Below are 14,798 nucleotides of genomic sequence, written 5' to 3' on the forward strand. Positions count from 1 at the left end.
TACACCCTGAAATAAAAATATTTTCATTACATGTTGCTTTATGGCTGCATCCGTCGTCTTCTGTCCAACTGCTCGTGGCGGAGCTCCAAGGGGCTGAATCGCGCTGGTTTGGCAGGTGTGTGGTGGTGGTTGGTGTGTGCAGCTGGGCAGAATGGGGCTCTGAGTCAGAAGCTCCTGGTGACGTTGCTAAATTCAGTTTGCCACAAAGATCTTTTTCTACTTTATACTGGAGCTCTCTTTATGCAGTCTTTTCTGCCTTCAGAAATATGGCTCAGACCCAATTCTTGCGAGTCGTAGGCATTCATTCGTTAGCCGTTGGAAAAGGCAAGTAAGAAAAAGCGGTGGCCGTGTTACATGTTTGTGGACTGGTTTCCACCACACTTGTCTTCTGACAGCAGCTGGGTGATCCTGTCTTCCTACCCAGGATATAGTGCTTTATTTCTCCATCCATGGAAATAATCCCTCTGTTAGATGACATAATTTTAAATTATCATGAAACCCTGAGCTGATGATTTAGGAGCACACACCATCCTCATTGTGGCTCTGATTCTGGTGTGTCACTTTGTGCCCAAGGAAGATGGATTTTGTTATTTGGCTAAGGCTAAATGAGGAGGGAATACCAAATGCCATGTGAAATGCAATATGTTTTCAGCCCCAGTCAGTCCCCCAAATCCTGTTTGTCTTTCCACAAGGTCCTGGTGCTAGAAATCAGCAGCCTTTCCTCCACCTCAGCTGATGCATCAGCTTAGCGCTAATGGTTCTGAGCTGGTCTGAATTAATGGTAAAACTTGTGTGCCTTGTACAGCGGTGACTGACTCACATCAGCTCACTCGACCGCTTATTCCAGGAAAATAACACTCAAATTTGCCAAAGAACTGTCCCTGACACACTGAAATATTTGTGAATTCAGAGCTTTTGCAACTCACAATGGCAATTTTTGTAAGCTTTCCTCTGAAGTTGTTCATATTGAAACACAGGGATTGGGTAAAGCATGTTGCTAGACTCTTCAGTTTAAGGAGAGTTTAAAATTGGTCACTCGGGCCAACAGGAGCCTTTGTTCAAGGCAACTCTGCTCAGAATAATGTAGAGCTGCACAAAAACCTCCTTAAGAAGAACCAGGATATAAACTTGGGGCTTTATCTCTCCATTTCATGCTGAATTTTTTGAAGAACATTTTAAGTCAGGAAAGGGCTATTTCTATCTAGAAAAACGTCACCGGGGAGAAGTGCACCCGTGGTGGGTGGTAGCGCACTTGACAGGCAATGACACTTGGAGGAGGGAAGGGGGGGTCACGTTGAAGTGGCATAATGTCAGAAATCACTTGTGTTTAATAGCTTTTATTATGAATGCTGTGTCCACTGCAACCCTGAGGTAGCAGGAAAAGAAAGGGAAATAGGAGAGCGTTCATTACCAGGGCTTCTGAAGGTCTTTTTGGAAGAGCTCCTGCTCCACAGACTTACAGCAGCTCCCCACAGATGTTCTTTAGCTGGAAGAGGCTTACAAAGTATTTTTCCAAGACAGTTTTATTTTGCCAGGAAGGAGATGAAGATCTTAAAACAAAAATGTCTTTCAACTCTAAGTTTGGAGTTGTCATTGTAATGTAATTCTTCCCAGAGCTGCCAGGGAGGTTTTTAAAAGCACTATTTGCACATGTGCATTGAAAGCAGGAGCACAACATGGCTTTAAAAAATTAATCTTCCGTTTTTGAAGGTAGCAATTAAGGGTGGGACAAATGCTCGTGTTTGTTGTTCCTTCCGCAGTCACTCTTGTAAAACTGAAGGGGAACCACTGACATGAAAGCTCTGCTGGTGTCATTCCCGCTGGGCTGCTCTGCTCCTCCCTGGTTAGAGTGCGGTTGTGTAAAGCCCTTCCCATCCTGCTGAAATCCCTGCAGCCTCTTAGGGGATCCCTTATTAAAAATGCTGGGTGGCAGTGTCGCTCGCTTTAGAGGATGAGCTTGCTGACAAGATGCATTAAGCCCAGCGCTTTTTGCAAGCGCAGTTTGCAAACCCAATGAGACAGAGTGCACGGTGTTCATGCTTTCCTTCTGGTTTCTGTCTGGATGGGTAAAATATCTCATGTTTTCAGCACGAAAAAAACCTAAACTTAATCTGAACTTCACAAACAAGAGAGGAGGTTAAAAAAAAAAAGACAGAAAAGCGTGGTTTGTATATGTGTATTCTTCTGTAGCTCGAAAACAGTATAAGATCATCCTGAGGATGAAGAAGGAAGCACACAATTGCCACTAAGACAATGAAAGTTGAAGGCGTGCCATGGGGGGAGAAACTAAGACAATATTTCAATGTAAATGGCCCCCCAAAATACATTTTCACCAGGAAAATATGCACAGGATCCTGTTCTTCACGTGTGCGATACACCCCAGTAGGAGGTGCAAATATTCACAGCGCAGGTAAAGGGAGATGCTCCCCTCTGGGTCACACACAAGCAGCGGTGAGAAGCATCACTACCGAGTTCAGGAGAACAGAGCGGCGCTGCGGAGCAGAGATCCCTCCTGAGCGCTGCTCGGCGTCGCGGCAGGGATTTGACCAGACCCATTTGGCCATGAGTCAGAGTTGTGTTCTCTAGTTCCAAACAACTGGAGCTATACATGGTTTAAAATTATTTTCATGGGAGCTCAAAGTTGAATAATGCATCCTGCCAAACTCTGCATTCACAGAAAATCAATGTACAAATGTGATTGCTGGCCTTGGGGAGGGGGATCTGAATGACTGCTGATCGCTCTCACAGTAGCTACCAGAGGTGCTGTGGCATCTAAAAGGAAGAGATGAAAGCTCCATCACAGTTTGTTAAATAAAAAACATCTCAGTATCTCACTAAATAGCTGACAATCAGAGGTGCAGAATTCTGTTCTGCTGTTCAGCGCTTCAATAGCAAAAGGAGAAGCTCATAGGCTACAACCTGCAAATGATTCTTCTTCCATAACTTTGGGAAAGCTTGCTTGTGATATCCATGGAAACTCCCTGTGGCAGAAGTCACTATTAAGACAAAGGGCTTAACAAAACACCTGGAGTGATCTGTCTAATTCTGTATATTACTATCTGAAAATATTAAGTCAAAATGGAATAAGTTAGAGAAGAGGAATAGAGGGTGATTTGTAAGAACACAGATTTTTTTTATTCATTTCCCCAGCAAAATTCAAGCTGTAATATACACACAGGAAAAGATAGGTACATACTAGTTCTAAATAAAAGTGAGTTGGGAACCTTCTACTGACCCCCATCTCTTCAAAGGAAGTATCTGGAAAAGCTATTTACAGGAGCAAGGAGCCTGGTTATTTTAAAGGTAGCACATGGTAAATTTATTGAGAAAATCTAGGACACCATGAATCAGACTGGACAGGACTGGTCTCCAAACGGGACATTCCTCTTTGTCCTGCTGCTGTAAATCTTTGCTGCTCAAGACACTGTGTGGGCATTACTGAGTGGGTTTTGTCCATCACTGTAGCCTGTTCTGTTTGGTTTGGTAGCATAAGCTCTAATTTAGCAAGCGGACCCTACCCCATCCAGGTTCATATGGTTTGGGACTGGGATCTGAAAACAAGATGAAAATCTAAACTTGACCCTTCTGGTCTCAGCAGGCAGGAGTGGGGGAGGTTACGTGCATGCCAGAAAACTTCATTCCATAACTTTAAAAGTTTGTCTTTAATTACAAAACCATTTTAGCTAACAGATCCAGGAGGAAAATATTTAGCATTTGTGGCCTAAATAGACAGTTAACCATAACACAAATTTGCATATTTCTTAACACTTTCAAGTTTGTCTGAAACTCTTTAACACCGTGAATTTTGAATTCCTGTCCCAAGAAAGAAACATAGAAGAATGCAGTGGGAAATGAATTTAAATCTGAGGGCAAAACAACAGATCAATAGTTAATCCCTCAGTGTATTTCGTCTTGTGTGTTAGCAGAGGCACCACAAGCTGAAGGGCTGAAGTGTCCCTGTGCTCCTCATGCTGTTTGTCCCTGAGCCGTGTGGCTCTCACAGGGTGCCAGGACGTGTGTTTGCCCTTCCTAGTTTCCTGTTGAGGTTTTCCCATCAAAATCAATTTCATTTCAACAAATTAATAATATTTTAGAAAACTTATCAATCAGTACAAGAACCTCCATGGTGGCAAATATTAAAAGTCTGTGGTGCTGATGGTGGGTGATGAGAAAGTGGAAGCAGTTACACAGAGGAGTAAACCTGTGCTGTCTTGTGTGGCTTTGGGGACAATTTCCAGAGGGTGTCCTGCTCCTGGCACCCCAGTGCCTGTGTGTCAGGAGGCCAGTGGCCAACCTGGTTTAAATACTGAGCCACAGCCTGCTCCTGGCTCGCTGGCCCAAGCAGCACCCTTTGTGCCCTCACCCTGACCACAGCGCCCAGTCCTGCTCTGCGCCCTTCCAGCACAGCCCCTGCCCCCTGCCGCACCTTCCCTCTGGAGAGGATTTCTCCAGTTCCCGGAGGGGGGTGGATGGGGCAGGCGGTACACAGGGAAGATTTCCAAGCAGGTCCCAAGGTTTCCGAGTGGGTCAGTTCAAGAAGGACGGGGAACTGCTTGGGAGAGTCCAGATGATTAAGGGAGTGGAGCATTTCCTGTATGAGGAAAGGCTGAAGGAGCTGGGGCTCTTTAGTTTGGAGGAGGCTGAGGGGTGACCTCATTGATGTTTATAAATATGTAAAGGGTGAGTGACGTGAGGATGGAGCCAGGCTCTTCTCGGTGACAACCAGTGATAGGACAAGGGGCAATGGCTGCAAACTGGAACACAGGAGGTTTCACTTAAATATGAGAAGAAACAACTTCTCAGTGAGGGTGGCAGAGCCTGGCCCAGGCTGCCCAGGGAGGTTGTGGAGTCTCCTTCTCTGCAGACATTCCAACCCGCCTGGACACCTTCCTGTGTAACCTCATCTGGGTGTTCCTGCTCCATGGGGGGATTGCACTGGATGAGCTTTCCAGGTCCCTTCCAACCCCTGACATTCTGGGATTCTGTCCCAGCAGCACGGGCGGGCGGCAGGGCAGTGGGAGATCCTCGGCAGTGGGACGGCTGGAGGTGGCACACGCAGCTCCTGGGATGTGCTGCCTGCCTCGTGGAGCAGGTGTGGGCCAAACGGCATGGCACGATATGTGAGTGTGTGGGACCCTCGTGCCATTTGGTCATGCAGCTTGCTCTGAGGAATGCAGCTTTGGGCTTCTTTGAGAAACAGCCCCTGGCCTCTGGCTCTGCCCCTGCAGGCAGCCTCCTGCCACCAGGTGAGCATTTTCCACATGTCTATACTGCCTTCCTTCCACTTATTCCCACAACTACCCGTCTCCCTTGTTTGTAAGGGACCAAGTGCTGGTGTTGGTTCATCAATGTTGATGCAGAGTTGCCATGTTCCAGGCAGCCAGGAAGGACTTTCAGAGTCTGTGTTGGTGCTGATGGAAATTCCCCGGAGCCGCATGCTCTCTTCTGGCCTCTTGCCTGTCCCTCTAGGGAGGGTATTTCCATGCTGAGTTAGTCAGAGCTGTTTGTATTTGCCTTGTTCCCAAGGTGATAAGCATCTTTACCACATCCAAAAGTGAACTTTACGAAGCTCAGCTCACCTTCTCTAGCAGACAAAGGCACTCGGGACAACTGAGAGAGGAAGGACAACAGCCCAGCTTGCTGGGGCAGGGGATGGAGGGTCCAGCGGGTGAGAGCAGAGCTGGGAAGCCAGGGGCTGGGCCATAGGCTGAGCCTGGGGCACGAGTACCCCTGCACAGGTCCCACGTGCCCTGCTGAGATGATGTGGAGCACTGGGGCAGTGGGGTGAAGGGGCTGTCCTGCTGGGTGTCACCGCCAGCTGCTGCTGCTGGAAGGAAGCTGAAGTTCCTCCATATGATGGCTGAGGTGGATGAAGGGTCCTTGTCCAGAGCCTGAGAGGTGTGACAGCGCAGGGCCAGCTTGCTCACATCTGCTCCTGCTCACAACCTGCCTCCATTTCTGTCTGCAAAAAGAGAGGATTTAAAGGAGAAGGGGCTGATCTGTGTGCCCCATCAGAGACCTGTGGGGCCCAGCACGACCCAAACAAGTCTGCTGAGACCAAGTGTCCGGCATAACTGGCTGCCCAGGGTCCTGCCGGAGAGCTGGCCTGGCTGGCTGCCACCGTCGGGGGCCAGCGGTGGGTGTGTGATGTGGCTGAGCAGGTGGGGACAACCGGGGAGCCTGCCAGCGAGCACACATTTTACGTCCTTCTGCCTCAGCTCCTCCCGATGTGCTGGTTCAGAGCAAAGGCACAAAGCTGTTAAATGAGACCCAAATTTTAGCGTTTGCTATTGTGATGGGAAAATGTACATGTTAAGTACTAAATGCATCCTGAGTTAAATAACTCCAAGGTTGGAGGAGAGAGAAGTGTCTGATGGCCAGAGCTGCCAGTTAAAGGGTTTCTGAGTTCTGTTCCTCTTCCTGCCTGTGATTCACTGCATGGCTCTGGGCGAGACACGTAACCAGGCTGAAGTATTTTCTTCCAGCTGCAAAAGAGCTGTGACACCAATACAAGGAGGGCCTCTGAGGTCTAGCTAATTCCAGTTTACAGAAAGCCTCAAGATCCTCACTAGGAAACTGCTGGAGAAAGGCAAGTATTACTGTATTTCAAACCACTGTTCATAAACGAGCTCTTCAGCTTCACATGGGTGAAAAGCAGCGCCTGGAACTGCCTCAGCCACAACGGAGGGGGTTGAGCTGTGTGGGAAATGGATGTGATGCTGCAGCAGGAGAGACAGCAGCAAACTTCACCGCTTCTTGTTGCTGCACCTGGAGATGGCTTCGGCAGGTTATTGGGAGTGCCAGCGGAGAGAAAACATTCCCTGCTAAGAGGGCTGGAGAAAGCTCAGTGTGAAGGTTGCTTTTATACAGGTGGAAGAAAAGGAAGACAGGAATTAAGTCTGGACCCTTCTAGCATGTCTCTCTTGAAGGAGGTGGGGACTACTGTGCTCCTCTCAGGTACTGTGCCTGGTTCCATTCCTTGAAAAGAAATGGTGACCTGAGGAGCTGCCTGGGAAGTGGCAAAGGCTGCGGGCTCTGTGGTGCTGTGGGGCAGCACGGGCTCCCAGAGGCGGCGCGAGGTGGGCGGCTGTGGCACCGCGATGGAGCAGCCGTCCGAGCACAGCGCAGCCGGGGCAGCGACGGTGCTCCTGACCTGCTCCTGCGCTGGCTGAAGCTTTCCAGACCTTCAGCAGCCCGCTAATGCAGTTCCCCTCTGGGTGATCAGGCCCCGCTGATGGAACAGCAAGCGGTCAGCTCCTGAGCACTGCTGGGAGCGCCCCACGGCTGCACAGCGCGGAGAGGCTGCCGGACGAGCCGAGAACCTCTGGCCAAAGCCGCAAACCCCCTGAATCAAACAAACGCCTAACTCTTAACTCTCCTGGTTCTCCACTTGCTGGCTAGTGCTGTCCGTGTCTGCTGAACTATCTGCCCGCGGCCCCGACCGGCCCAGCCCTGTGCTCAGGGCCCTGACAGCGGCGGCTGCGTCCCCCACCACGGGGGCTCCTGTTTGCCCAGCGCTGGCCCAGCCCCGCCGGCTCTGCACCCCCGCGGCGCAGCGAGGGGCCCCCAGGCTGCGGGCCGCGGGTGCTGCGTGGCAGGGAGGCCCTGGGAAGAGCCGGGAGGCACTGGGAGCGGGGTTGGCCCCGCCGCACCGCCCGGCCGGGACGCGGCCGCCGGACCGGGCTCCGGCGCTGCCCGCCCGCCCGCAAGGGGCCGCTCTCCTCCGCTGGGCGCCGCCTCCTCTGCCCCGGCAAGACAGACTGAACCGCGGCGTGCGCCACCGTCCCCGGAAGCTCCGCCCCCCGCAGGAAACCACGCCCCTCCCCGTTGCCAGTGGCCGCGGCCCAGCGGCCCCGCCCCTCCTCCGCCGGCCCCGCCCCTCCTCCGCCGGCCCCGCGCGCAGCCGCCGCCCGGCGGAGCCGGGGCGGGCCCGGCGGCCCCGCGCGAGAGGGGCGGGGCGGGGCAGGGGGCGGGGCGAGAGAGGCGCCGGGAGCGCTCCGGCCCGGCCGTCACTGGCGAGCCCCGGGTGAGCAGAGCAGGGGGCACCGGGAGTTCTTCGGCTGTTACCGGCGCGGACGGGGGGATCTGCGGGGCAGCGGCGGGGCCGGGCAGGCAACGCCGTTCCACTCCGCTCCCCCCCAGGCCGCGGCCTGCTGGGAGCCGGGGAGCGCCGGCTCGGCAGGTCCCTTCCTGCCCGGCGGCCAGGCCGGTGGCGGGGCTTGCAGCCGGTGCCGGTACCGGTACCGAGGGCGGTGTCAGCAGCCAGGCAGGGCCGGCAGCTGCGCAGGCCGGTGCCGCCCGCCGCGGGCACCTGTTGGGGCAGCTCGGGTCTGACCCCCGCGCCCGGGCACGGGTACCGCGGGGGCTCGGCCTCCGGGACGGGCAGGTGGGAAACCGCCCGCGCCCGCCGCCGGTGGGGAACCGGCCCCGGGAACCGGGAAGTGGAGCCGAGAATTCCCCCTTTCCTTCCGGGGCCGACTGTGCTCCGGCTCGCGGGCCGGGCGTCGGGCTCACAGGGAACCGCCAAAGCCGTGATTTACAAGCAATAAATCTGTGCCGGTGACAGGGAGGAGCCGAGGTGCTGCGGGGTCGGGCCAGATGTGCGGCTCTGGCGCCAGATGTGTGGCTCTGGCCCAGCTGTAGGTGCGACAGCGCCCGCTCCAGGGTCACCTGGGAGCAGCACCAGGTGCGGCTCAGGTGTCCCGGGGCAGCCGGGGACACCCAGGCTGGGACGTGCCAGCAGAGGTGGCCGCAGGAGATGGTCGTCCTTCACCATCACTTTCTAGTTTCTGTGTTTCTTGGTGCTTGTGCGTTTGGCCAGAGCGTTTTGGGAAGAAATCTTGGCCTTTGGGGTCCTGCTCCTGGGAACACCCTTTCTCTGGGGAGCAGGTCAGAGGTGACCAGACGCCTTTTGGGTGCTCTGCCGTCACTCTGTTTGGCTTTTGGCCTCGTGAGTTAGAAAGGAAGCAATGATATTTATTTTTTCCTGCTGCAGCGCTGCGGATCCCACGCCCCTGTGGATCAGATGTCGTGAACTGGTTCTGGGCTGAGCTGATTTTTCAGGTGAGTAGGGCTGTGGCACGGGACGGTGCCCGGCGGTGCTGGCTCTGTAGGGCTTGGTTTTGCTGCACCCCAGCTCACCGGGGTGGGCAGAACCGCCCGTGATTCCTACCAGGATGTGGCTTTTCTCTCACCGTGAAGCTGAGCAAGCAGCAGCTGCCACAAGCGACTGTTTTTTTACACAAAGAGTGTTTATAACACAGAGGTAAAGGTGAATTGTTTACTTCAACCTTTGCTTTCAAACCTGGCTCCTGTGAAAGTCCCAGGGGAACGTCACAACCAGCCCTTGTGACCAGAGCCGTGTTTCAAGGGAGAATAAAACACAAACAACTCTCCCGCGCTGGGTTGGGTCGCAGCTCCCTAGAGCGGTTGTGCTTCCTGGGTGAAAACAAGCAGGAGGCATTCGCCAGGCTGCTGTGTCCTGCAGTCAGTGCAAGAGAGAAAGAGACGCCAAATAGGAAGCCTTGGTTGGGGTTATATAAACTCTTTTATGTTGAAAAAGAGACATCTAAAAGGAATACTGATAATTTGTTGCACCTGAGTGTGTTTGGGCTCCTTTTTCTAGATGGTGCTTCAGCTTCTTCCAGGCCTCTCTGGGTGCTTGGATCTGGATGCAGGGCTCAGCTCTGGACCAGCATGGTCTTCGTTTGGGTCATTAAAGGCCTGGGCTTCTAGACTTTTTGCCAAAGGGGCTGCCCTCATCACAGTATTTGTCTGGTATCTATAAATGATAAATTATTTGATTATGGTCCCGAATCCCTAGCCCAGTGCTGTGTATCTGTTGGGTGATGTGGGCTCCCAGGATGGTTTTTAGTCTCCTGGATGCAAGGCTGGACTTGAGTAGTGCGCCTGGCTCGGGGGCGATGGGGACAGTGCCTCTCCCTCCCCGCTCCATAACCACCTCATTCCCAAGGGGTGCAGGAACAGTATAATTTGTACCTGGTGACCAATTGGAACAGGCTGATGCAACATGGGACTAATATACAGGAGGTTCCAGGAAGGGCTTCACTGTCTTTTAAGCTTCACGTGAAAGAGCAATTGGAAGTGGGTGTGTTCTGCTGCAAATAAGAAGCTTTAGAGAGCAGTTGCTTGTCCTGTCCTAGTGCTGGGTTAACTCCCCTCCTTTTTCTCCTCTCGCTGCTAGTACATCTGGAAAGCTGGAGCACCACGTGTCCATCATGTCCGACTGGGTGCTCCTCGGGATGATAGCGGTGCTGGTCACGCTGCTGCTGCTGACTGTCTTTGGTTTCGCTGTCTACTCGGGGCTCTTCACGGAGGTGGTTGTCAGTGCCGGCTCCCCGCCTGTCGGCAGCATCACGCTGGCCTACAAGTTCAGGGTGGGCCCGTACGGCGAATCCGGGCAGCTCTTCACGGACGGCTGCAGCATCTCTTCGAAGCTCTACTCCATCGGTGTCTACTACGACAACCCTCACACGGTAAGGTGTGCCTGGTGGGGCTGGCAAGCTCTCGTGGTCAACACCTGGGTTCCTGGCTCAGGATGCTCCCTGACTGTATTTTAGGCACTCGCAGCTCATCCTCTGTAGATGGGCACTGGGGTTCACAAGGTGTCATAGATCTGTAGACGATGCTCTGTGGGGAGGCACCTGAAAGCAGATGGATTCTTGGATAACCTTGACTGGGAGGCATTGGGCAAGTAAAGCTTGCTGTCCTCTGGTAGCTCCTGCTGAACAGGTTATCAGCAGGATAACGGAGCTGGTTATGGAGCAGAGGCAAATGTCCATAACCCTAAGGCAAGGTGTTCCTTGGCAGATCCCCTGGCTGCAGGAAGTGCAGCCAAGGCTTCTTCTGGACTTGTCACTCTGTGGTTGAAAGCAGATGGTCACTTCAGCTTGCTGTCACCTCATCCATAGTCCTTCTCTTGTTTCTAGTGCTCTCATGTATTTCTGAGCTTCCCTGTCATCCTTACATCCCCTGAGAGTTCTTACTGAAACCTCAGGTGGTGCGTGCTGAGGGCTCCTGTCTGATGAAACAGTTGCTCCATGATGCTCTTCAGGCTGAGGTGAGCAGAAAGCGCACTGCCTGATGGCTGCCGGCCAGAGCTCAGTGCTCCAACGGCTGTGGTTCTGGACAGGGAGCAAACAAAAGCTCGTCAGAACTTGCTGGGGGGTGAGGAGCCTGGCTGCTGATGCTTAGTGGCACCGGGGTCTCCGGATAACAGCATGTGGGCATTTGTCTGTGCCAGACAGCCTGGCTCCTCGGTAATTCTGCTGTAGCTAGTGTGACCGTGGAGGAATGCTGTGGCGGGGAGGGACAGTGGGGTGGCCAGCAGCCATGTGTTTGGGCATGTGTGCTGGGGGCTGGTGTAGGGCATGTGTTTGGCTGATAGCTCTTGCCCAGTGCTTCTGCCAGCCAGTACCTGCCCCTGTTTCATTGCTTGCAAGATGGTTCTCCCAAGGGTTGGACCCTGTTAGAGGGAACATGTCCATGAAAAAATGCTGAGTGGCTCCTTGGAGCGCTGTAGCAGGAAGATACCGGAGGTGAGAAAACACTGAGCTGACTGCTCAGCGGAGCCTGGTGTGCTCAGCCACTTTGTGTCTTTGTATCCTGTGGGGAGCTGACTTATCTTTACCTTCCCGGTTTTGCTTCTGGATGATGGGGGCAGAGAAGAGACAGTGTAGTGCCTGTTCCTGGCCTGGGAAGGGGGCTGGCAAGGAGGATGTCCTCGGGCAGAGGCAGGGTTCGACTAGATGTGCTTCAGCACTTTTGTCCGCCAGAAGTGTTGCGTTGGAGGGTGTGAGGGGTGGGAGCCATGGGGAGAGCCTGGTGCGCTAGGGTGCATGTGGTCAGAGTGGCCAGTTTCCCTGCCACTAATTTGTGTGCTTGTCCTTGTGTCAAAGTCGTCTTCTGGAGCTGAGGACCCCAGTGCTGCTGCTTCTTCCCCTGGGGGCAGAGTGGGGCAGTCGATGCTGTCAGAAGGGTTTGGCGTCTGTGCTCGGTGCTGCCCTGTTCCGGCACAGATCCACGTCTCGCTGACGGGCAGGTCAGGCAGGGCGCTGGGCTGAGGGTGTCCTTGGGCAGGAGGGGCAGAGGGCTGCCTTGCCTCCAGGCAGCTAAAGAAGGGGCCAGTTTTTGGTGGGTCCCTTGCCTGGTGGCTGCAACATTTGTGCTGGGAGTGCTGGCTCAGGCGCTGAGCACCCCGGTGTCCCGTGGGGCGCCCCTGTGTGCTTGTACCTGCTGTAGCCGTGGTGGTGCGGGAGATGACATGCACTGCTGGCTCCTCGTTCCTGGAGGACCGGCAGGGTGGGATCGGTGCCCCAGGCTGCCTTTCCCCTGGAAGGATGCTGCCCAGAAGTGCTGACCTCCTCCTCTTCCTCTTTGTCTTCCATGCTCTCCTGACCTTGGTGAAGCACCCTCTGGCAGAGCCTGGTCCACTCAGAGCTGGCCACCCGCCACAGATGTTGACTTGTCACCAAAAATAGACCTTTTGTTGTCAGGCAGCAGAACGTGCTTGCTGCCTGCGGCGTCCCTGGCCGAGGGCCAGTGGGCTCTGGCCAGGCAGACCCTCCTGTTGGGCTCTTGGCCAGCAGCTCTGTGGAGGTTTGGTGCTCCCGGTGCTGCCGCAGGAAGGTTGACCAGCAGGTACCAGTGCGGTGTTCGCTGTGCTGGTGGACTTGTGTCCAAAGGAGGCTCTGTGAGGAGAGAGGACGGGGATGTGAGAGCTGGGGAGCGGTGGCTGTGTGCTGGCTCTCAGCTGGGAGCGGGGCCGGGGGCAGCCCCGTGGCCCAGAGCATGCGGGCTGCTGGGGGGTCACACCAGGCCTTGGGGCCATTGCTAACATCCCCAGGGCTCTGTGCTGGCTCCTGGCTCTCTGGTGTTCACACAAGGATGCTCCTCGAGTGCTGCCGAACCCCTGCCAGCAATGTTTTATGTGTTTTAATGGACAAGATTAATATTAATTTGCACTTTTTTTTCCCCCTCTTCCTTTTTATTTAATATTTAGCAGCCCAGAGGACTTCTCCCTCTTCTCCCACCTCTGGCAGGAACAAAAATAACTCCTCTAGCAAGGACTGGATGTGACGGGCGGGTTTGTGCTCGCTCCAGCCGTAGACACACGCTAAGGCCTTTTGCCTGCAGTCTGCATGGTCGTGTGCTCAGCACCCAGCCTGTGCTCAGGTGTTGGATGGATGAGTCCAAAATGGTCTCTGGATGCAGGAATGGGTTTTGCTCCCATAGGCAAAGCTGCAGATGAGTAGGTTAACTAATAGTTTCCAGACCTTCTCTGTTGGGGTGCTTGGGGGAGCAGGAGCTTTAATCAGCATCTGCTAACCCTGAAAGGATAAATTTGCTAGGGAAAGGCTGGTTTTAACTGGAGTATTTCCTTCCTTCCCTTGAGACGGGCTTTGCCACGCAGGGGAGGAGGCAAATCTGCCTTGCTGCTGCCCTTGAGAAAGCACCTGCAGGGCTTTTTTTATGAAAAAGGAAGTTAAGAAGGGAAGAAGTGAACATGTCTGGCCGATGGTGCTGCCCGCTCCGGCAGCACAAGTCCTTTAGCTGATTCCTCTGGGGTCGGGGGTTACATTCACTCCAGATGTAAATAAGGATTTTGTGTTTAAAGGCATTTTATCTAGATTTCCTTTACCTCCTTGCTTCATCTGACCCTTTCCCCATGGATACCTTTTACTGCTGCCTCTTTCTGTCTTTGGGCTGGATCTGCTTCTCCATCCCGGCCCCAAAGCCGCTGTGCTGCGCTCAGCTGGTCTGCAGCTCCCTCTGGCAGCACAGGAGGGCAAGAGCGAGCTGTCAGGCGCTGCTGCTCACGGGCTGGCTTCTGCCTGTTCACATCTCCTGGTGCTTCCCCACCGGGATGATCCTGCCGTGCGACATTCGAGGGTGTCTGAGGGAAAGGGAGGGTGGGGAGTGCAGTGTGGGGTGGCTGATGCTGCGGGAGGAGAGGTTGCTGAGCTCTAGCACTGGCAAAGTTAGGGATGAGACTGGGCAGCGCGGAGCAGAGGTTTGGGGAGCGCGGAGCAGAGATCTCCTTGGGGGGCGCGTGTGGATGGGAAGTGGGTGAGTGGTAACACGCTGGTCTCTTTGCACCCTCTCTCTGCTTCGTGATGTCAGTACCTACAGGGTGTCCATCTGTCTTGCTGCCACTGTCAGGTGTCCTGGCAGGTCTTGGTGAGTTTTGCCACCTTGTCTGGTGGGAGTTTGGAGACTGTTTCTCCAGGCCTTGCCAGAAGAGGAATGATCAGCAGAAAGTGGCCAGGCTCGTGCATCTGCCACTCCTGGTCAGTGCTGCCACGTTGTCTCTCCATCCAACAGGCTTGAGAGCAGGTGGCAGGAGCAGAAACACCCAGATGATGCCTCCTTCCTTGGGTGCCCCCATATTCCCTCTTCTCGGGGGCTCCTCTTTTAGGCCGGTGTCCCCTGGGGGAAGGAGCCTTGTCTCTGCCTGCTGGCTCCTTCCTCAGGCATCTCTTTGAGCGTGGAAAGGACGGCAGCTGTGCTGGGGACAGAGGCTGAAGTTGGGGGAGGGACCTGGGCTCCCCAGCCATAGGAAGGTGCATCCTGTCCTTTGGTGATACCTCGGGGGGAAATTCCCAGGCTCTCCCACCCCTGCCATGTTCCTGCCAAGTGCCACAGGTAAATGGGGACTCGAGTGGTGGGATTTTGATAAATACCAGAAATGAAAGCATTAACCTGGGTCAGCTTTGGCGCAGAGATGGCAGGAGTCCTGTGGGCCATCACTGTGCTGGTAGCAGAGCCTTCAACACTCC

The 14,798-nt window shown here is 54.3% G+C and overlaps 1 protein-coding gene across 1 annotated transcript in view; it reads left to right on the forward strand.

Moving 5' to 3' along the window:
* Positions 1-7,947: 7,947 nt before the first annotated feature.
* Positions 7,948-14,798, forward strand: part of TEX264 (testis expressed 264, ER-phagy receptor) — a 38,871-nt gene continuing 32,020 nt past the window's right edge. The window contains exons 1-3 of the mRNA XM_082060051.1: positions 7,948-8,026; positions 8,996-9,063; positions 10,205-10,496. Coding sequence (XP_081916177.1) covers positions 10,239-10,496 — 258 coding nt within the window. The 5' untranslated portion in view covers positions 7,948-8,026; positions 8,996-9,063; positions 10,205-10,238. The remainder of the gene's footprint in view (positions 8,027-8,995; positions 9,064-10,204; positions 10,497-14,798) is intronic.

This window comes from Streptopelia decaocto, assembly GCF_964273445.1.
Source record: "Streptopelia decaocto genome assembly, chromosome: 8".
Lineage (NCBI taxonomy): Eukaryota > Metazoa > Chordata > Aves > Columbiformes > Columbidae > Streptopelia > Streptopelia decaocto.